Source organism: Lynx canadensis, chromosome D4, assembly GCF_007474595.2.
Source record: "Lynx canadensis isolate LIC74 chromosome D4, mLynCan4.pri.v2, whole genome shotgun sequence".
Taxonomy (NCBI): Eukaryota; Metazoa; Chordata; class Mammalia; order Carnivora; family Felidae; genus Lynx; species Lynx canadensis.
In genome coordinates this window covers 24,780,505-24,802,657 of record NC_044315.2, presented here as the reverse complement: position 1 = coordinate 24,802,657, position 22,153 = coordinate 24,780,505, and the positions used below count along the sequence as shown (strand labels likewise).

General features: G+C 37.3%; 1 protein-coding gene across 4 annotated transcripts in view; it reads left to right on the top strand.

The window, feature by feature from the left end:
* GKAP1 (G kinase anchoring protein 1) overlaps positions 1-22,153 on the top strand; it is an 86,221-nt gene that overhangs the window by 5,469 nt on the left and 58,599 nt on the right. For 2 of the 4 annotated variants that reach the window (XM_030293772.1, XM_030293776.1), the window contains exons 3-5: positions 8,518-8,770; positions 10,206-10,349; positions 20,351-20,428. In XM_030293772.1, the coding sequence (XP_030149632.1) occupies positions 8,561-8,770; positions 10,206-10,349; positions 20,351-20,428 (432 nt within the window). In that variant the 5' untranslated portion in view covers positions 8,518-8,560. Of the gene's footprint in view, positions 1-1,471; positions 1,563-8,517; positions 8,771-10,205; positions 10,350-20,350; positions 20,429-22,153 lie in introns of those variants that run through there. The other 2 variants (XM_030293773.1, XM_030293775.1) reach the window with 2 other exon arrangements.

Sequence of the window (22,153 nt, the reverse complement as noted above, 5' to 3'; positions counted from 1 at the left end):
CAGAAGCATGATATCTCTAGCTTTGTTCAAGATTGCTTTGGCTATTTGAGATCTCTTGTGGTTCCATACAAATTTTAGAGTTATTTGTTCTAGTTCTGTGAAAAATGCCATTGTAGTTTTGATATGGATTGCATTCAATCTGTAGATTGCTTTGGTAATATGAACATTTTAACAATATTAATTTTTCTAGTCCATGAGCACAAAATATCCATTTATTTGGGTCTTCCTCAATTTTTTCATCAGTGTGTTATAGGTTTTAGTGTGCAGGTCTTTCAGCTGCTTGGTTAAATTTATTCTTTTTGATGTAGTTGTAGAGGGGATTGTTAATTTGTCTTTCTGATAGCCTTTTTGTTTGTTTAAAGATTTTATTTTTAAGTGATCTCTACATTCAACATGGGGCTCAAACCTACAATCCTGAAGTCAAGAATCACATGCTCTCTGGGGCGCCTGGGTGGCTCAGTCAGGCGACTAACTAATGCTCAGGTCATGATCTCGCAGTTTGTGAATTCAAGCCCCACGTAGGGCTCTATGCTGACAGCTCAGAGCCTGGAGCTTGCTCTGTCTTCTTCTGTCTCTCTTCCCTTCCCCACTCACGCTCGCTCTCTCTCTCTCTCTCTCTCTCTCTCTCAAAAATGTGAATAAACATTAAAAAAATTTTTTTAAATAAATAAAGAGTCAAACGCTCTGAGCCAGCCAGGACACCCTGCCTTTAGTTATTTTAAAGGAGACTCAAAGGAAGACGGGAGATATACAAAATAATCATTAAATTTCTGGACTAACAACGTGATTTGTGTAGTATTTTAGTAATAGATAAATGGCTGTTTAAGTTCCAGCACTAGCCACCACATTCATAGACTGACCAATGTTGGCAGCTTACAGGATGTCTGGCGTGTGTTTTTTGCCTTGTGTATCTTAATTATGTCCATGTCACTTAAGGGTATATAAACATCTGGACATTTGAGTATTTGGATTTTAAAGACCATATGAGACAGAAAGAAAAGGGAAATAGTAGGGGGAGGGAGAAGAGCTCTATTTGAACCTGTTTATCCTAATATCTCTTAGCTGTGACTATAGATGGAGATGTAGAAGTTTAGGACACAAGACTGAAAGAATAGTGTTCTGAAGGAATAGTAACTGTAGCCATTCCCTGAACTAGTGTCTTTATTTTTATTTTTTATTTTTTTAATGTTTGTTTATTTTTGAGAGAGAGAGACAGAGACAGAGACAGAGACAGAGCATGAGCAGGGGAGGAGCAGAGAGAGAGCGAGACACAGAATCTGAAGCAGGCTCCAGGCTCTGAGCTGTCAGCACAGAGCCTGACGTGTGGCTCAAACCCACGAACTGTGAGATCATGACCTGAGCTGAAGTTGGATGCTTAACCGACTGAGCCACCCAGGTGCCCCTGAATTAGTGTCTTTAAAATGCCTGATAATTTCATGGTCTGCCTGTTTCTCCCCTTTTCCTCTTCAAGGTTTACCAAAAAAAAAAAAGGTTTCAAATGAATCCCTGGATTGTATAACATGACTATCTTTTTGTAACTTCTGAAAAGTTTGTTAATGCAGGGAATGTTCTCCTAAAAGTGTGTAGTCTTTGACAACTGCCATCTGTCATTTGTCTTCTTCATCACTAACATGAAGACCAGGGCATCTCAATGTCAATCTGACCCGTAGTTGGCCCTTTTTAAGTTTTGATACAGGGCAGGAAAAAAAATCAATATTGCAGTGATTACCTTATATTTACCCTTTTGAATTTAGTGTAGATGACCATTTTCCCTTTTCAAAATGAATTTTTTTCTTATAGAAGAAATATGGTCATTATAGAATATTTAGGGAAATAGTGAAAACTGTAGAAAAGACAGTAAGCATATTGAGTAATCGCATGGATTTCCTTGTTTTTGGTATGTATGGAAATAATATTCATATTTACAAATTGGGGATTGTTTTTATATTTTTATTTCCTTCTTTCATTTAAAATTTACATTTCCTTTCTCTTCCACTTCTGAAGTACTAGTTAGTGTACCCTTTGACATGGTGCATAGATTTCTTTCATGCTATTGAGGTAGACGATGTGTTAGCTCTTACCTTTTTTTTTTTTTTTAATGTTTATTTATTTTTGAGAGAGAGAGAGATGGGGAGCGCAGAGAGAGAGAGAGAGACAGACAGACACAGAATCCAAAGCAGGCTCCAGGCTCCAGGCTCTGAGCTGTTTGCACAGAGCCTGTCGTGGGGCTCGAACTCATGAATCGAGATCATGACCTAAGCTGAAGTCGGTTGGATGCTTAACCAACTGAGCCACCAGGAGCCCAATTTTTTTTAAGTACGACGTGTAGCACAGATGATCCAGCCCTTCCAGTTGTTTCATTTCCCTGCCCTCTATTCTGTTCTCCTGTTTTACATCCCTGCCTCTGACCAAACAAGGAAACATTATCCATGAACATTTCTCTTTCCAGCTATCCATTCTTAAGTTAAAAAAGTATTTTAACACATGGTTGCTGAAGTGTAGCATAGGTAGCTGCCTCCTCAGAAAAACTTTTTGTCTTTTCACTGTTTTTCAATTAACACTATTCTAATGCTTTCTTTTCACTTTGTTGTTCTTTTATTATTTCTTTACATTCATTCAGGAATTGTTTATTGTTTGTCTGCTGTGTTTAAGACGTAGTCCTTACTGTGATTCTTGGGTTTCAGGTAGATGGGTGTTTCCCTTCTGCCATTTGTTAGGCATAATCTTCAGGTGTTTGACTGTCTTCAGTGGTTGACTGCTTGACCACTACTTCTCAGTGCCTAAATCCTTTTTCCTTTCATAAATTAAAGCCTTAGCTTTGAGAAGGGCTGGATGTTAAGTTTCATAACACTTTCTGCAATGGAGTCAGACAAGCTTAGCCAAATTTTTAAATAGCTTGTGCCAGTTCTGTGCCTTTTAGGACCTGGAGACATACTTTAGTTAAAAATCATAGTAAGAACACCAATAGATGTTTGTATTTGAGTGCTTCTGCTGTACTGGCTGCTGTTCTAAGCTCTTCACGTATATTATTTAACCTTTACAACAACCCAGTGAGCTATGCACTCTTGTCCCTATTTCACAGAGGAAGCAGGTGGATTGCTCAGGAGCTCTAAGCAAGCAGCAAGTTGACCAGGTTTGACTAGGCCTTCTTGCTCCAGGTCAGCACTCATAAGGTAGCGCTTTCCTGCCTCTGACTTCTGCAGTACAAACATAAAAGACCAGAGCATCTCATTGTCCCCAAACTGGGAGGAGATCTACAGCGTCTTTAAAGAGCTGGGTGGAAAAAGGTGTTACATTTTCTTTATAGTATTTGATTAGGATAAGTAAGACAAAATATAAAGTATTAGGAAAGATATTAAATGTTGTATTTGTATAAAACTTCAGAATCTTTTCAGGGTTTCTAATGAGAAAATTGTGCTTGCTTCTATGAACATAAATTTTTAAACAGGTTTATCCATGAAATAAGAATATACAAGTGGGTGTTGTATGTAAGTGATGAATCACTAAATTCTACACTTGAAACCAATTTTACCATATATATTAACTAATTAGAATTTAAATAAAAACCTGAAATCAGAAAAAAATATACTATTCCTGACCCAGACTTTTAGATGATGTTTTCTTCAAATTGAGTTCTCATTGAAATTTTGTTTAGCTGAGTAGGTAATTAAAACAAAACAAAACAAAACATTTTTGTTGTATAACTGTTCAATAATTTGTAACAATTGAAAATATTTTAGGGAATTTAAAAGCATTTCTCTGAAAATGTAATAAAGAATTTTTTTTGTGATAAAATGAAAGGAGTTCAATAAGACTTTGTAACTACAAGTGTTTAAAATGACAAAACTCTTTTGTCATTTTAAATGACAAAAATGAAAAAGCAAATGCTTTTTCAGAAAGCATGTGCATTGTTTGAGCAGTCACCTTGCAGCTAGATTTATGCCATTAAAAGGCATATCACCGGGGGGCGCCTGGGTGGCGCAGTCGGTTAAGCGTCCGACTTCAGCCAGGTCACGATCTCGCGGTCCGTGAGTTCGAGCCCCGCATCGGGCTCTGGGCTGATGGCTCGGAGCCTGGAGCCTGTTCCGATGCTGTGTCTCCCTCTCTCTCTCTGCCCCTCCCCCGTTCATGCTCTGTCTCTCTCTGTCCCAAAAAATAAATAAAAAACGTTGAAAAAAAATTAAAAAAAAAAAAAAAAAGGCATATCACCGGCAAGTGGGAGGAAGTACCTGCCACTTGTGAACATAGAGCTTTCAGGCCATTACTTGGAACCTTGCTCACTAGGAGATTCTGTGCTCTGCCCCTCCGCACAGCAGCTGCTGCTCCCTGTACTGCACGGCTTGCATCTGGGGCACCTAGAACACAAACTCTTCCACAGTTCCTTGGACCTGCCTACTCTGATGGGCACCGGTGCCTTCTACACTTGTCTGAGGAAGTAGATTTCCAGGGACTCCTGCACTGCCCTCTTCACAGTTGACAATAACTGCAGAGCAGCATGTGCACAGCGCTGTCCTCTGGGGAGCACCACACAAGGCTGCCTGCATCTGATGGTGATGGGCCCAGCATCTCTGAATTCTCCAGGGTTTTCTTAGGTGCCCCAAGGACTAAGGGAAACAATATTTGAGGATACGTCGGTCAGAAAGCTCTGCCCTATGCCACAGAAAGAAAATTTCTGTGAGCTTTGTGGAGATGTTTTATTTTTTTTTAAATATTTTCTAAGGTTATTAATTTTGAGAGAGAGAGAGAGAGTGTAAGAGGGGGAAGAGCAGAGAGCAAGGGAGAGAGAGAATCCTAAGCAGGTTCACACTGTAAGCACACAACCTGATGCAGGGCTCGAACCCACAACTGTGAGATATGACCTGAGCCAAAATCGAGTCAGACGCTTAACCAACTGAGCCACCCAGGTGCCCCAAGATGTTTTAGATAGACAATTGTGAACATTTAGCTCATGTACAACAATCTGAATGTGAAATTCATGGTTTTGATATTAGTCCTAGAGTGGAAAATAAATTTATTTGTGCAAGAAATCAGTCACGATAAGGCCAGATTATGCTGTAATAACAACCTGAAAATTTCAGCAGCCTAAAACAGCAAAGTTGCTTTCTTGCTTAAGCTACATATCCATTACAGGTTAATAAGGAGATTTTATTCATTGTAATTTCAGACTCCATCAGACTTGACTGATGGAGACTCCAGCTCAGCATATATTTCCACAATCACAGAAATAGGAACCACATTCTGGCTTTTAAAGCTTTTTAAAGCTTATATTTCACTGGCCAAAGTAAATGACATGGTCATGCCTCCCATTCAGTAGGAGAGTGGTATGTAATTCTCCTTCAGGGAGGGGCAGTAAGTATTTGTGAATGGCTGACACATGCAATTTATAGTCCCAGGAGTTAACATTAAATGTGGCAATAGTTGTTGAAAAACTGTACAGGATCTTTGTACCTAAAGTGCTCAAAGCAACTAAAACTTAAAGGATTTGGGGTGTCTGGGTGGCTCAGTCGGTTAAGCATATGACTTTGGCTCAGGTCATGATCTCACGGTTCCTGAGTTCATGCCCTCCATGGGGCTTTCTGCTGTCAGTGTGGAGTACACTTCAGATCCCTTGTCCCCCCCCCCTCTCTCTGCCTCTCCCCAGCACCCGCACTCTCTCTCTCTCTCAAAAATAAACAAGCTTTTTTTTAAAAAAGGATTTTAACGTGGCATGTTAAAGTTGAAGCAGTATTAACGCTTTCCATAGTGTTTTTGAGTCTTGAACTTCTTTTTCATTTTGTAATATAGTATATTCTCCCATGTAGTAACTTAATTCTCATGCTTACAGCAAAGATTAAGTCTAATAATATGTCCTAATTGGGGCGCCTGGGTAGCTCAGTCGGTTAAGCATCCGACTTAGGCTCAGGTCATGATCTCGCAGTTTGTGAGTTCGAGCCCCGCGTCGGGCACAGAGTCTGCAGCCTGCTTCAGATTCTTTGTCTCCCCTTCTCTCTGCCCCTCCCATGCTCATGCTGTCTCTGTTTCTCAATAACAATAAACGTTAAAAAAATATAAAAAATATGTCATAATTTATCAGTGTGATGCCATCTCTATGTGTCATGGTATTCAATCTTAATTTGCATATTTTTGGGTATAGGAGCAATAAGTATTAACATGGTTTATAATAAAATACTCTGATTTAGTAGCTACTAGGTAGCATCTTCAAATATCAGCTCTTTTTTTTTTTAATTTTTGTGCATTGTTTCACAAAAAAATTGAAAGCTTTCCAAATAATTTTCCGGATTCTTAGGTTAAGATGGAAGTTTGAATGCATGCTTCTCATTTTCGTTCCCTCATGAAAACATATAAACTATAGTGTGTGGTTAGCTTTCAAAATGGACCTCAGTGATTCTCACTTCTAGTATTTGTACTTTTTTTTTTTTCAACGTTTATTTATTTTTGGGACAGAGAGAGACAGAGCATGAACGGGGGAGGGGCAGAGAGAGAGGGAGACACAGAATCGGAAACAGGCTCCAGGCTCTGAGCCATCAGCCCAGAGCCCGACGCGGGGCTCGAACTCACGGACCGCGAGATCGTGACCTGGCTGAAGTCGGACGCTTAACCGACTGCGCCACCCAGGCGCCCCTAGTATTTGTACTTTTGCATAGTCCTCTACCATACTGAATAGGGGGGAACCTGTGGAAAAAATAGGATATTTTGGAAATGACAGTAGCTGGTTTGGATATGAGTACTGTGCCTCCAGATAGACATGTTAAAACTGTAAAGACAAGCAAATGAATAACACGAAAATTAGGATAATTATCTCTGGACAGGGTGAGTTGGATGCTATTGCGGAGAGGCACAGGGTGAGTTAACATTCTGTTAATCTTAGTGCTGGGTAACTGGAATGTTCATTTATTTAAAAAATTTTTTACTGAGTTGTGTACTTGATACATTCAAAATAAAAATGAACAATTTCTTAATTTCACAATCTATTAAGAAAATGTGGTTCTTTTGGGGCACCTGGGTCACCTCGGTTGAGTGTGAACTTCAGCTCAGATCATGATCTCAAGGTTTGTGGGTTTGAGGGGTTGAGCCCTGCATCAGGCTCTGTGCTGACAGCTCAGAGCCTGGAGCCTGCTTTGGATTCTGTGTCTCCCTCTCTCTCTGCCCCTCCCCTGTGCTTGTGGTCTGTCTGTCTCTCTCCTCTCTCTCTCCTCTCTCTCTCTCAAAAATAAGAAACATTAAAAAAAGAAAAATGTTTTTTTTTTTCCAACGTTTATTTATTTTTGGGACAGAGAGAGACAGAGCATGAGTGGGGGAGGGGCAGAGAGAGAGGGAGACACAGAATCGGAAACAGGCTCCAGGCTCTGAGCCATCAGCTCAGAGCCTGACGCGGGGCTCGAACTCATGGACCGCGAGATCGTGACCTGGCTGAAGTCAGACGCTTAACCGACTGTGCCACCCAGGCGCCCCTGTTTTTTTTTTTTTTAATTGAAAGAGTACCAAGTCTTCTAGAGTCTTCTAGTAGTTACGGGCTTCTTACTTTGAACTTGCAGAGCAAGGTTCAGCAAACTTAGGTTCATGTCGAGACTCTGCCAATAACTTGCAGATTGACCTTAGGCAAGTCACTTAACCAGTCTAAGTACCAGTTGCCTCCTCTGTAAAACTAAATGATTTGGGTTAGATATTACTGCAAGACCTTTAATATCCTAAGTGTATAGGTATACTCAAGGTATGCTGAAGCTAGTGAACCAGAAAGATAATGTGGAAGGTAATTTGAAAAAGTTTCCTTTGGTTCTCTATTTTGTTGTCAGTTCTGTGACTTAGTAGCAGTCTCCAGAATCAATTTTAAGGTAGTATTTTGTGAATGATAGGAGTGTTTTTCCTTTTCTACTCCTTTTTTCCTGTCTTGGAAGTTGGAGGTTAACATGTAGTTAGTTGGACTGAGGGTCTCTGCAATGTAAAAAATAATCCTACTTCATTGTAAACCATGTTGGTTTAACATGTTCTCTGTACATATGTATATATTACAGCAGTACACTTAAAAAAGAAAAAAAAATCATGAATTTTTGAAAACCGTATATGGAAAAATGAATACATTTTATTGGTGGTAGTCTTGCAATAGTTGTGAAATCTCGTATCTTTTCTCTATTTTCTATTTTACAGTTGTATATTGCTTACTTAAATTAGAAAAGAATATTATTGCCAGTAGGCCTTATGGGTATGAATCCAAATATTACTAAATCCAAGGGCGCCTGGGTGGCTCAGTTGGTTGAGCCTCCAACTCAGTCTCAGCTCAGGTCTCGATCTCCGGGTCATGAGTTCAAGCCTGGTGCTGGGCTGTGCATTGAGTTCCACAATGGGTGTGAAGCCTACTTGAAAAAAAAACAAACAAAAAAAACCCCCAAAAAACTAAATCCAGTGTTGGGAGAAGTGTGTGTGTGTGTGTGTGTGTGTGTGTGTGTGTGTGTTGTTCTAGAATCTAGAACAGATTTTACTGAGCATATTTACTCATCTGCCTCTTCTCCTTCCCTACAGGAATTATTCTTGACAAAAGTATTTTAAAATAGAAATCGTTACAATGGCCTCAGCAGTACTTAGTTCTGTTCCCACTACTGCTTCTCGTTTTGCCCTATTGCAAGTAGATAGTGGCAGTGGTTCTGATTCTGAGCCCGGAAAAGGCAAAGGTCGGAATACTGGAAAGTCTCAAGCAAGCAAATCAACTACAAATGAGAAAAAGAGAGAAAAAAGAAGAAAAAAGAAGGAACAACAACAGAGTGAAGCAAATGAGGTAACAATTAGAACTATTTGTGTCTGCTCTCCCAGTAGACTGTGAGCAGAAGTCCAAACCAAGGGGTCAGCGAGAGCCAGGCTCTCTCTGAGACTCTGAGTAGAGCCCTTCCTAGGCTCTTCCTAGCTTCTGTGGCTGCATCATTCAGTCTTTGCCTCTGCTGTGACTTAGCGTCCTTTGTGTGTCTCTGTCTTCACCTCTTCTTGTGGGGACAATAGTCATATTGGTTTAGGGCCCATTCTCATTCAGTGAAACTGTATTGTAAGTTATCTTGATTACCTCTGCAAGATCTTATTTTTCTAAATGAGGTCCCATTCACGGACACCTGAGGGTTTTAGGCCTACTACATATCTGTTGGGAGATTACAATTCAATCCATAACAACTTCTTAATAGTTTTATCTCTTGTTTCACTTGCTGCATCTCAGATCATGATGATGTGACTGTTACTTGAGACTGGTTTAGCCAGTCCAATTTTAGCTCATCATGTTATTTTGTGGACTAGGCCCTGTATTTTTAAGGACTAGCAAAGTAGTTGCTGGAGTTGTTTAAACTTTTAAATTTGTAAGCCATTAAACTTTAATCTTTTTTTTTTTTTAATTTTTTTAATGTTTATTTTGAGAGGGAGGAGAGACAGAGCATGAGTGGCAGAGGGGCGGAGAGAGAGGGAGACACAGAATCTGAAGCAGGCTGCAACCTCTGAGGTGTCCTCACAGAGCCGACGTGGGGCTCAAACTCACAAACCGCAAGATCATGACCTGAGCCAAAGTTGAACACTTAACCGACTGAGCCACCCAGGCACCCCAACTTTAATCTTTTTGAATCCCACTGTTTTGCTTTTTTAAAAAATGAAGTATAGTTGACATACAGTGTCATGTATGTCATGTATGTATGTTTTAAGTACTTTGCATCTATTGACACAGTTAATAACAACACAACAACCCTGTAATAATCAGTAATGATATATTATCATTATCCCCATTTAAACATTTTTTTCTTTTACTTGGGGGTAGTTGACACATACTGTTACATTAGTTTCAGGTGTACAGTATAGTGATTCAACAGGTTTATCCATTATGCTATGCTCACCACAAGCCATACAGTGCCATATTAGCTTCAGGTGTACAACATAGTGAAAAGTACACCTGTTATCCTGTTTTTCACTTTTATAAACTTCTTCCTTTAAGTAAAGCAGAATCATTAAAATCATGGTATAATAGAATACAGTCCATTTTCACTTATTGTTTCATTTAGAAACCCACCAATATTATCTAAATACCTGTGAAGTTATTATTTTACAAAGATTAAGAAAAGCACAAATAGTGACTCTGAGCATAATGAGTGGAATAGAAATATTATTGACTTCTTAACAAAAAATCATTAGTATTCTAGAATTGGTAGACTGAGTTTAATGATTTTTGTTCATTTGTTTCATAGCTCAGGAATCTTGCTTTTAAGAAAATTCCCCAGAAATCCTCCCATGCCATTTGTAATGCTCACCATGAGCTTTCATTACCAAACCCAGTGCAGAAGGATTCACGAGAAGAGAATTGGCAAGAGTGGAGGCAAAGAGATGAACAGGTACAGCTAAGTAAATCAAATTGTTTTGCTTTGTATTTTGATGAATGTGTGCATTTTTATTTAATTATTTTTAAGTTTATTTATTTATTTTGGCGGGGGAGGGGCAGAGAGAGAGGAAGAGAGAGAATCCCAAGCAGGCTCCGTGCTGACAGCCCAGAGCCTGAGGCAGGGCTCGAGCTCATGATTTGAGATCATGACCTGAGCCTAAATCAAGAGTTGGAGGCTTAGCTGACTGAGCCACCTAGGCACCCCAAATTTATGCATTTTTAAAGTGGCAGTGTATCTGAATCCATGACAACACTATTCTGATGAGCATATTGTATTGGATTAATTCACACATCTTTTGCTTTTACTGAGAGGCTCTGTTTTTTATCTAGGAAAATGTTGATATATTTGTTATTTTATGTAATTCAAAGCAGTTATTTTGTGAGTTTTCAGTTTATATGCCTTTTTACAAGTGAGGGAGAGATACAGAAGTTAAAACAACAGGATTAAATTCTTTCATGTCAAGAGATGAGTATTTGTAGGGTCAGAGGTCTCTTGTTAATACTTAGTCACAGTTTTGCTTAAAAAAGAAAAACTTTGAAGGTAAACTTCCTCTTCAACTTTGATGTAACATAGTATATGACATTTGTTAGTTTAACTTACTTATGTGATATTTTGTGCTTCTATTAAATAGATATCAGTACTAACCAAATCAGGTAATTTTTAAGACCAGTTTCTTTTTCTGTGTGGTGTTCAGGAAAATAACATACTAAGCCTAGAATGTACTCTAGGAGATACTGGATGTATGAGAAATGAATAGTTACTTATTTGCTTACTTGTTAAACTGTCATTTAATCCATTGGGAAGAGGTATTGTTTTATCAGATATTTGGCTTAATAGAGTGCTATACCTATCATGCTTCAGTTACTAGTTTTAAAAGATTTAGAGTATACTAAACTGTGCTCTTAACACATCAGCTGTATTAGTTATCACATTTTCATTAGGATTGTGTAGTGCCTTAGGCTCATCATCACAAGCATCAGTTATTATACAAGAGCTGTTTGCAGATGCCATTTAAAAGATATTCCAGGCAGTGGATACTAGATACATTGTCTTGTATTAAACCCTCTAGTTTTATTTGATTAGTTCTTTTTTTCCTTCTATGGCATTTATTATGACAAATTCTTACAAGTATAAATGTAATGATCTACTTGTTTAGACAGTAATGGAATTTACCAGTGTCTTCACCAGAGGAGAATTTCTCCCAGTGGCCCTAAGAGCACTGGAAAATTAATGAAGGAAAACTACTCAAATTTGCACCAAAATCCATTTTGTGTAATGTGGGAACCTGAACACAGATATTTGATTGCCCTTCTTCCTGCCCCTACTGATTGCTGCCAGAATGACCAGGTAATTATGAAAAGGAAATAGTTGACATGGCCCTGGCCCTATACAAGAATATCATCCCTGGCTCAGGAACTTTGAGGAACTTCTGCTGGATATGCTATTGATGGGCCATTTAGGAAAACCTGGTAGCATATTTGGAAGTCTCACTTGCAGAAAAATAATCAAGGTCATGAGAAGTAGAGTAGATGCTAGGATAATTAACACCGATGAATGACAAAGAGATAAAGGCAGACCTTGGAACAGATGGACAGTAAACCATTTGGAATCTATTTTACTGTGTGGAATAACAAATTTTAAAGTAGGGACCAGGCAGTGACTAAACTAGGCAAAAAGCCTGTAGAATGGTGGTGTTCTCCGACACAATAAAGAAACAGCACAGTGAGAAATTCCAGTATTGAGGGCTGAGCCAGACAAAAAGCTGACTATAGAAAACTAGCCTGTTATGTGGCTACTTTTTTTCAATCACAAAAGAGAAATTATGCTAAGACAAACTTTCCTACTCCTACATCACCAAGGTGACTTTGGCTTCACAGAGCCTCAGCATAAAATCTGGCAGCTGGCATTAAACAGCAACCAGGTGGATAGTAAACAAGCATCCACTCCGTCTACATATGAGCAAACAGTGGAACTTAGTTGATCTCATCTCAGCTGAAGAAGTTTGTGCCATGTGAAAGGAAAAGAACATTGTACTTAGTCTCCAGAGTGAAAGCATACTTTGAAAAATATTTATTACAGGGAGCAGAAGTTGATTATAGACAGCACCTGTTCTTTTAATAAAAACCAAGGAGCTCGACCATTTTGTAAAAGTCAAGGGGATTAGTAATTATATATATATATATATATATTATATATATATATATATATATATATATATTATATATAAGGTGAGGTGAAAAAGTGCCAAAGAAGTTGAAAAGAGGGGTGGGTGAAATAAAAAATTTTGGGGAAGTAAAATCATAGAATCTAAAATTTCATTAGGAAGACTAAAGAACAGAGTATACACTGAAGAAAATTGAGTCAATTGTATGAAGGAAAATTTGAGATAAATTTTGCCAATAAAATCAACCTATAGATTGGAACACAGAACTGAAATCCAACAGAGGCAGAGTTAGGGTCCCTAAAACAAATAGAATAGAGGCAATCATTAAAGGTAATGTTGATAAAAATTTTCTTAAAGGATTTGAATCTGAGCTTGAAAGAACTTTTAAGCCTTTTTCAAAGGATTTTTGGGAAAACTTTTAAAAAATTCTCTTAAAAGTAATTTAAGAATAAGAGACACAAAAATAATACTATAAATATATGCATGGGAGAAAACAGTAAAAAATTAGACCAGCTACTTTAAATGGCAGAATTAAAATGTTAGGACCAAGAATTCTGTATCTAGCCAAGATGTCATATTTTTGAATGCTAAAGAAATATATTCCCAGACATGCAAGGGCTAAGGAGGCATACTGCCATTATTCTTTCTGCAAATTTTTCTGAGATACACTCTTTGCCAATTAAGACAAATCTAAATAAAGAGCACAATTGGAAAGTACCAGTGGCGAACATTGAAGCTAGTTCAGTACATAATTAACTCTCAGTAGTGTTTGTAAATTGGTTATTAATGAGAACATAATTCACATGAAGAATTTGTCTAAAATGGAACGGAACCCCTGTTTTTGAACACAAAAATTGGTAAGGAAGTAGGTTGGGGAAGCCAATAGGTATTTTAAGATTTTTCATATTGATGACAAGATACATAGTTCCAAGTGTGATTTTTTTTTAATTTAAAAGACTATTTATACACAAGACTTTTCATTCTATAAGTTTTAAGTCAGTTGAAGAAAAAGAATTAAACCTGGTCCATATAAGCAGAAGTTATAAAGTAAAGGAGAATGCAAGGAAGCCTTTGAAATAAGATATGAAAAAGGATAATAGACAAATAATTTGTTTATAAATATAAATAGTTGAATTTACCCATTAAAAGACCAACGGGGGCAAACTGCCTAGAACACATTTTGATCCTAATTCTTATCTTTCCTTAACATTAAAAGTTGTGACACATTGACCTGAAAGAATAGGTTCAGACTATTCAAGATATTATATATTTTGCTGAGGTATGTTATGGAAGTTGCTAGAAATTGTAGAGATGATCTTCAATGCAATATTAGTATCTTAAGAAATGTTTGTATCTCATTTTCCATTTCGTAGACTTGTATCCATCTCAGCATACTTCAGAGTTGGAAAGATAGTGTTATATTTCCTATTTCTTTGCAGAATGGTATACATCAAAAGGAGGTATATGCTTTGCACTTGAAATGCACAAGTTTTATGTGATATATGAAGTGTGTGAATTATATCTTAGTAAAGCTGTTTTTAACAGATGAATAGGCCTGCTTTGATTTGGTCATATTTATAATTTTTACTACTTTTATATTGAATTAAGATCAAGAGACATACTGTTCAGTAATACCTGTTGCCTGGGAATAATCTGTGGAGATATTGTTCAGGTATAGTTATATCTCCTTTATTCATGATACACTGATATTACTGATTCCAGTGTACCTTTTTGTAACTCTACATCATGGCTCAAAAATAATTAACTGAATAGAAAAATTTCTTCTCATGGTAAGTTTTAGTGATAAAACCAATCAAAATTTGTGTGTTTCTTCCTCTTACTGATTCAAACCGCACATCACTGGTTTTATCTGACTCCGAAGTGGATTATTCTGCTAGCATGTGCACAATAGTAATTGTTCTTTCACATTGAAATCCTCTACTCCATTTGATTAAAGGTGTTTGCCAATAGCTTGTTCTATGTTTGTGAGTATACTATTTGTCATTAACCTGATGGCTGGTATAATAGACCCTTGGCAATTGTTTGACTTGCATGTGTGTCTCTATATCTCTATAAGGAGTGCAAATTCAAATGAATCCTCGTATTTTGGGGCTCTTTTTTTAGCAACAAAATTCATCACTTTTCTTCTGGAAAAAGCATTACTTGGTACTTGTTCTGGAAAAGACTCCTACAATTGTGCTTTGAAAGTGAAACAAAAAACTGGTGTCTTCAGGCTACAGGTCTGACCATGTCTCATAGCAGGCAGCTAGGAACAAATAGGTTGACTCAACAAATCAAAATTTCAAATAGTCACTGTCTTAATTTTCTATTTATAATTTTCCTTTTCAGTTGCTTATATGGTATCGCTCTTGTCCTGACACAAACAGATATATTCTGTATTCACTGTATTTGTTCCTGTTCATTTAAAAATTCAGGTGTTTTTTTATAAGTTGCAATGTTTATAGTTCTGTTTTCATTCCTACTTTTAATCCCTCAGTATATGATTAAACCAGTTTTGTTCCTTAGAGATACAAGAGAGCATACAACAAAAATGCAGACAAAAAATGTAAACAACACTCCAAGAATAAATAAATACTAAAAAAAAAATTTTTTTAAGGGGCACCTGGGTGGTTCAGTTGGTTAAATGTCCGACTTCAGCTCAGGTCATGATCTCATGGTTCATGAGTTCGAGCCCCGCGTCAGGCTCTGTGCTGACAGCTCAGAGCATGGAGCCTGCTTCCGATTCTGTGTCTCCCTCTCTCTCTTTGCTCCTCCCCCTCTTGTAACTCTGTTTTCCTCTCTCTCAAAAGTAAAAAACATTAAAAAAAATGTAAACAACACTCAAAAGACATCAAGATACATTAACTAAAATGAACTGAACCTGATAATTAGTGTGTACACATAGATCCAATTTTTGTAGAACATTGACAACCTTTAAAATAATAATGTTCAGTAAGACTATTAGAAGATTTCTGGGAAGATAATTCTGCTTTCCAAATTAGTGAAAGATAGGTGGTCCACACTCGGAAGATCATGGAGTTAGAGGATGACAGGGCACTGCTGCTGTTGTGACTAAATAAACAGTTGGCTGCAAGCGTGAGAGGTCTTCAGAATGATGTTCTGTGTTGTGTTATAAAACCCTGTTCCCATGATGCCTGTGGGAAATGAGGAGTAACTCTTCATTTAGAATTGGTTTTGCTTGAATTTAAAATGGGTAAAATTGTTATGGTACTTAGGCTTACAAATCAATTTTTAAAAATCTAGTTCCAAAATGTTTACCGTCCTTTCCGTTTTTCATTGGTTTCTTCATACTCCTTAACTGATCATAAGCCCTTGAGCTATAGGTTTGTTTAAATAGAAAAAAAAATGTTTTACTACTAGATGAGGAGTAGGAGTCAATGAAGGAAGCCAAGAGGAAGGGGGTTCTGAAGTACTCCATCTTGGGCACATGTAAGTATTTCTTCAATCCTATAGGCATTGTAGTACCTACCTACCATTTTCCTCTTTTTCTTCCTTTCCTCCTCTTCTCATAAATGAGGAATTCTCTATTTGCAAGCTTAATAGAAGATACTTTTTAAAAATCATGGTGATTTTTGTGTTTTCTCTTGCCTGGTACCTGTCTTTTAGGCTCAGACTTCTTTTCCCCTGTTGGTTCTGCCTGTACGTGTTCTGATGAATTAGGTTGACAACTGTATTTATAGTAGTCTTATGATTAATTAATGCTGTAAGATATGTTTAGAGAATTTAGAATCATGTTTTCTTTCTCTTTCTTGAAGTTTTAGTCTTATGCTACCGTTCTCCCTGTTATCTAGGATCAAAAATCTTATCTTTAATTCATTCTTCTTTCATACTTCATGTTCAGTTAGTCTTCTAAAACTTGGCTATTCTTTTCTAAGATATAGCCTTTATTTTCTGTACTTTTATGTTCTGGTTCTATATGCTGAGATTACAGAGGGTTAGCCAAACACATTGATTCTAAGCCTTTATTTTTATAAGGGTTCAGTTATTTCTTTAAAATTACTTTTATCAGCATTTCTCCTTCAGCTGCCCTTAGTCTGTAATTTTTAGGGAGTGTCTGGAATCTATTCTACCCTACCTAAGCAACCTCATTTTCCACTATACTCCAACATAGAGAAGGGGAATTCTTTTTTTTTTTTTTTTTTTTTTTAAATTTTTTTTTTTCAACGTTTATTTATTTTTGGGACAGAGAGAGACACAGCATGAATGGGGGAGGGGCAGAGAGAGAGGGAGACACAGAATTGGAAACAGGCTCCAGGCTCTGAGCCATCAGCCCAGAGCCCGACGCGGGGCTCGAACTCATGGACCGCGAGATCGTGACCTGGCTGAAGTCGGACGCTTAACCGACTGCGCCACCCAGGCGCCCCGAGAAGGGGAATTCTAATTCACTGTTTGTAACTCTTGTGGCAGGCAGGCACTGTGCTAGGTACTTTACATGTATTAATAGCTTTAAATCTTGAAAACTACTCTGTAAGGTTGATATTTCTATTTCCTTTTTTATATATGAAGAAACTGAAATTTACAGAACTTCTGTAATTTGCCCAAGGTCACAGCTAGCATACATGGAATTGGAATTTAAATTATCCACCTGTGTGATCTCCCAAAGCCTGGATTTGTCCACATCTTTCTTGTATTGAATTCACACTTTATCAGGTATCCCCTTTCTTTATCAGTGTCACCCATAATACATTCTTTTTAATATCATATCTTTGTTCACTTGGGTCTTTCCTCCTGAACTTCTTCTATTCCCTTTTCTACCTGTCCAAATTATATCTGTCATTTAAGGACAGACTTAAATCAATGTCTTTTCTGTATGCCTCTCTAAATTTTATTTGTTGTATATGTTTTTTTCCCACCACTTTTGTAGCACTTTCAACATCTTACTCTATTTTCTGCACTTCATATGTGTTAGTCCCCAACTGGAGTAGAAATTCTTTAAGGGCAAAACCCATACATATGCTGTTTCTTTAAAGCCCTACAGGCAAAGCACATAGAAGGTCCCCTGTTACCTTTTTTTTTTTTTTTTTTTAAGTTTATTTTGAGAGAGACAGAGACAGCATAAGTGGGAGAGGAACAGAGAAAGAGACAGAAAGGGAGAATGCCAGCACAGAGCCCGATATGGGGCTCGAGCCTGTGAAACTGAGATAGCGACCTGAGCCGAAATTAAGAGTTGGACACTTAACCAACTGAGCCACCCAGACGCCCCAGGTTCTCTGTTATCCTGTTGGATCATACAGATATTTTTGGAAGATTTGTTCTAGTTCTTAGAAACTTAAATTGAAACTTAAATCATTTTTGCCTACTTATGTTTCCTTGTATACTAGTTGATGTTAAAAATTAAAAGTTCTAAACTGCTATTTAGAATCAAATGCTGAAGAGAACCATAGTTTTCACTTTAAAAGTTCTATCTCATTCAGTTTTTATCATACTATTGGAATCAGCTACTTTAATATTCAAGTGCTACTAGTTAATGGAAAAAAGAATAATGACATCTTGCAAGACTCCCAACTCTCTAACCTCTTCTCCTGCCTGCTAACTTATTTTTGGAATATCGGTCAGAATATGTAATATATTGGAAATAATATTAAATGCAATTTTTATAAATGTTAAATGTCATTAATGTGGATTAAAAGTTTAGTGGTAAATTGAATCAACTTTGTTCAGAATAAACTCAAGTCGTTTTGTTACTTTTTCCGTGTTGGGATGACTTCTTGGCTTTACATACAGAGAAATATTTGTACTCAGTGGCTATGAGTTTAGGTGGAGAAATTGATATAAACTTGTGTAACACATGAATCCAATTCTTTTTTTACCTTATAACTGTATATTGTTTTGAATGTCCCTTTGTATCGTAAATTACTTAAAAGGTTAGTTTATTTTTCTTGATTATTACTAATTTGGGTTGAATTAATCCTTCAGTTTGTTTTAGTTATTTTATAGAACTATGTACATTTACTCTGGCTTATGGTGTTTTCTAGTGCTATAATCCCTTATTTACCATTTAAATTCTAATTGCATTTTCTCTGAATTAGATTAATTTTTTTCTGTGATAAACCTACTCTTTCCCCCCCCCTTTTTGTTGTCTTAGTATAGGTTTAGATGAGATGCTTTCAGAGGTATGATTTGGTTAGGAATAAAAGCTTTAGTTCATTGTGTCCAGTGTTACTATTTTTCCAATTTTTAAGTTATCCCTTGGAAATATATCACTCCTTTTTGGAGTTGGTTTCTGTTTTGGTTTAGATTTTTGTTGTTGTTATCAAGCAGTAGAAATAATTCTGATTAACTTGGCAGAGATCATTTGTTGAAAGGTTTCACAGATCTGAATTAAGAACCAAACAAGTAGGCCTTGGGGAAGATGGAAACTAAGAATTCTGGAGCACTTAGAGGAGTGACCTAGTACAACTAGTACATGCTCATTTGTAGAGGGCTGTCACATGACTAGAACCCGCTTGCTTTGTGTTTGTTCTCAAAATTTAATTGCTAGGAGATCAAAAGAAGAGTTGGATCCCTTGCCCCCACGCTGTCGTTGATGATGGTAGCTTGGATTTTGTGTGGGTTTGTTGGTGGGTGGTATATAGGATTATATAACCGGCTGTCCTACTAGAATCATAGGACTTTGGGATGAAATACAGTTATTCACAGGAGTAAAGGAATGGTTTCTGAACAGACAGAAACAAGAAATATCCACTGAATGTGTGCTTTTACTATCTAGTCCACATAGGTCAACACTTACATGTACACAAGTCCAGGAAGTTTATGTTGTGACTCTCCTGTGTACAGCTGCAGATATAACCTTATCTCCGTGTTGGAAACCCGAAGTCCCACCCAACTACTGTAGCAATTCTGTTTGGCAATTAAGAAAAGTAATTCTTGGAGAGTAGTTTGATTAGAGGGTAATGGAAGCTGTATTATAAGAAGTTAAGATGAGACTGACTGGTGGGAAAGAGGAACCAAAAGATATAGATCAAAAATTAAAGAATCATTTTTTATAGTATTAGATTACCTTAAAAGGTAGGGCAACCAAATAAAAGGATATGAGTAAAAAGATGCACTATGAATAATTATGCTATAACATCAGGGATATACCAGGACATTTGGTCACCTTTAAAGTTTTTTGGTCACCTGTTTAAAGTTTCAGTACCCATGGATTAATCTGTATTAAGGGAATGGTATGTTTTATAATGCTGATTGTGTTATTTTTTAGTATTTTTGAGTAGTAATCCCTATTAAAATTTTCTGTGTCATGGGGCGCCTGGGTGGCGCAGTCGGTTAAGCGTCCCGACTTCAGCCAGGTCACGATCTCGCGGTCTGTGAGTTCGAGCCCCGCGTCAGGCTCTGGGCTGATGGCTCAGAGCCTGGAGCCTGTTTCCGATTCTGTGTCTCCCTCTCTCTCTGCCCCTCCCCCGTTCATGCTCTGTCTCTCTCTGTCCCAAAAATAAATAAACGTTGAAAAAAAAATTTTTTTCTGTGTCTTAAACTGGATACCATCATCGACATCTAATATATTGTCAATTTCTTTGTAAGTTTTTTTTGCTAAAGGGAAAAATTGATATATAAAACATAATTGACAGTGAATAGGGAAGTAGAAATATCAAAATTGGAAGTTTTGCTTTGGTATCTTCTGTAAAATACAGGGTTCCCTACTTTGGCATGGAGAGACAACTTTGGAGAACCCAGGTTATTTTTTAATGCATTTGTTTTCCTTTCTGTATATATAGTCATAGTTCTTTTGCTTGTGTGGCATAATTGTGAAACTTTCTTTTTGTTTTAGCTGACATCTGAAATGTTTGAAGCAGATCTTGAGAAGGCATTATTGCTAAGTAAATTAGAATATGAAGAGCACAAAAAGGTATTTACACATTTATTGATTTAGATATTTCAGAAGTTTAATTGTTCAAAGGTTTGGACCAATCCTTCCTGAATTTTATATAAAAGTTTCCATTTAAAGCTTGTCCTAAAAATTCATCATCATAACAATATTATTATGAATTTTTATAATAAGATTACTCCTCAAGTTTTGAGAGGCAACAAAAACATGAAGACTGAACTTTGGTGATTTGGAATGTTTCCTTAAGAAATTCTTGCACCTTAAGAAATTCTTCCTTAAAAAAAGGTTCCCACTCCTTTTTTTTTTTTTTTTAAGTTTATGTTATTTATTTGAGAGAGAGTATGAGCCAGGGCCAGAGTGGGTGACACTGGGATGGCAGTGCAGAGAGAGACAGAATCCTAAGCAGGCTCGGCGCTGTCAGTGCACAGCCTGACGCTGGGCTCAGTCCCACAAACTATGAGATCAAGACCTAAGCTGAGGGGCGCCTGGGTGGCTCAGTCGGTTGAGCATCCGACTTCAGCTCAGGTCATGATCTCGCGATGTGTGGGTTCGAGCCCCGCGTTGGGCTCTGTGCTGACAGCTCAGAGCCTGGAGCCTGCGTCGGATTCTGTGTCTCCCTCTCTCTCTGCCCCTCCCCTGCTCATGCTCTGTCTCTCTCTCTCAAAAATAAATAAAAACGTTAAAAAAAAAATTAAAAAAAAAAAAAAAGACCTAAGCTGAAATCAAGAGTTGCACGCTTAAACTGTGTAACTAAATTGTGGTATTGGCTTATGTGCTGAAAAGCATTGTATAGCTTGTAACTATAGGAACATTTAAGTTAAAGTAGTGTTGCCTTCTAGTGTCTGTATTTAAGTTGAACATTTATTATTTTCATATAATTTGACATTTTAGTCTTTTATATGTATTGGGAATTTTTTTGGTCCATAAAATGTATTCAGTTTGTGATTATAGTTGATCATAAATGACCCTGATCATGCTTATGGGCCTTTAGACTATGTCATTGTACACTAGCTCCTTCAGTTAAGATGAAGGGAGGAGAGGAATTAAAATTCACAGCAGATGATTTGCTTTTTATTATAGCACAAGGGAAAAGGATGAAAGTTGCCAGTAAAGTGGACTTTGTGCATTGTGTATGTTAGTTTCATTTTCCATGTCCCTATTCCTGTTACCCTAATTAATAAAGACTAACTATAATCTTTATTATTAGTTGTCCATTTAAGCACAAAGCTGGCAACTAGAAAAATGGATACAGCTAGCTTTACTACGATTTATTTATTTATTTATTTATTTATTTATAATTTTTTTTTAACGTTTATTTATTTTTGAGACAGAGACAGAGCATGAACGGGGGAGGGGCAGAGAGAGAGGGAGACACAGAATCGGAAGCAGGCTGCAGGCTCTGAGCCATCAGCCCAGAGCCCGACGCGGGGCTTGAACTCACGGACCGTGAGATCGTGACCTGAGCTGAAGTTGGACGCTTAACCGACTGAGCCACCCAGGCGCCCCTACGATTTAATAATTTAAATGGACTTTCAGCTATACTGGAAAAGTGTAAAAAAAAAAGTTCTCCTGACTTGCTTAATCAGAGATAAAATTTATCAAATAGAATATTATCATACAATAATGATTTATTGTTGTGAGATACATGTCTAGATTCTAAAGCTAAAAGAATTAGCTATATCTTTAGAGGAGTAGAGTAGATGGTGTTGATAAAATATCATGATCCCTGCCGGTTTTCTTAGCACA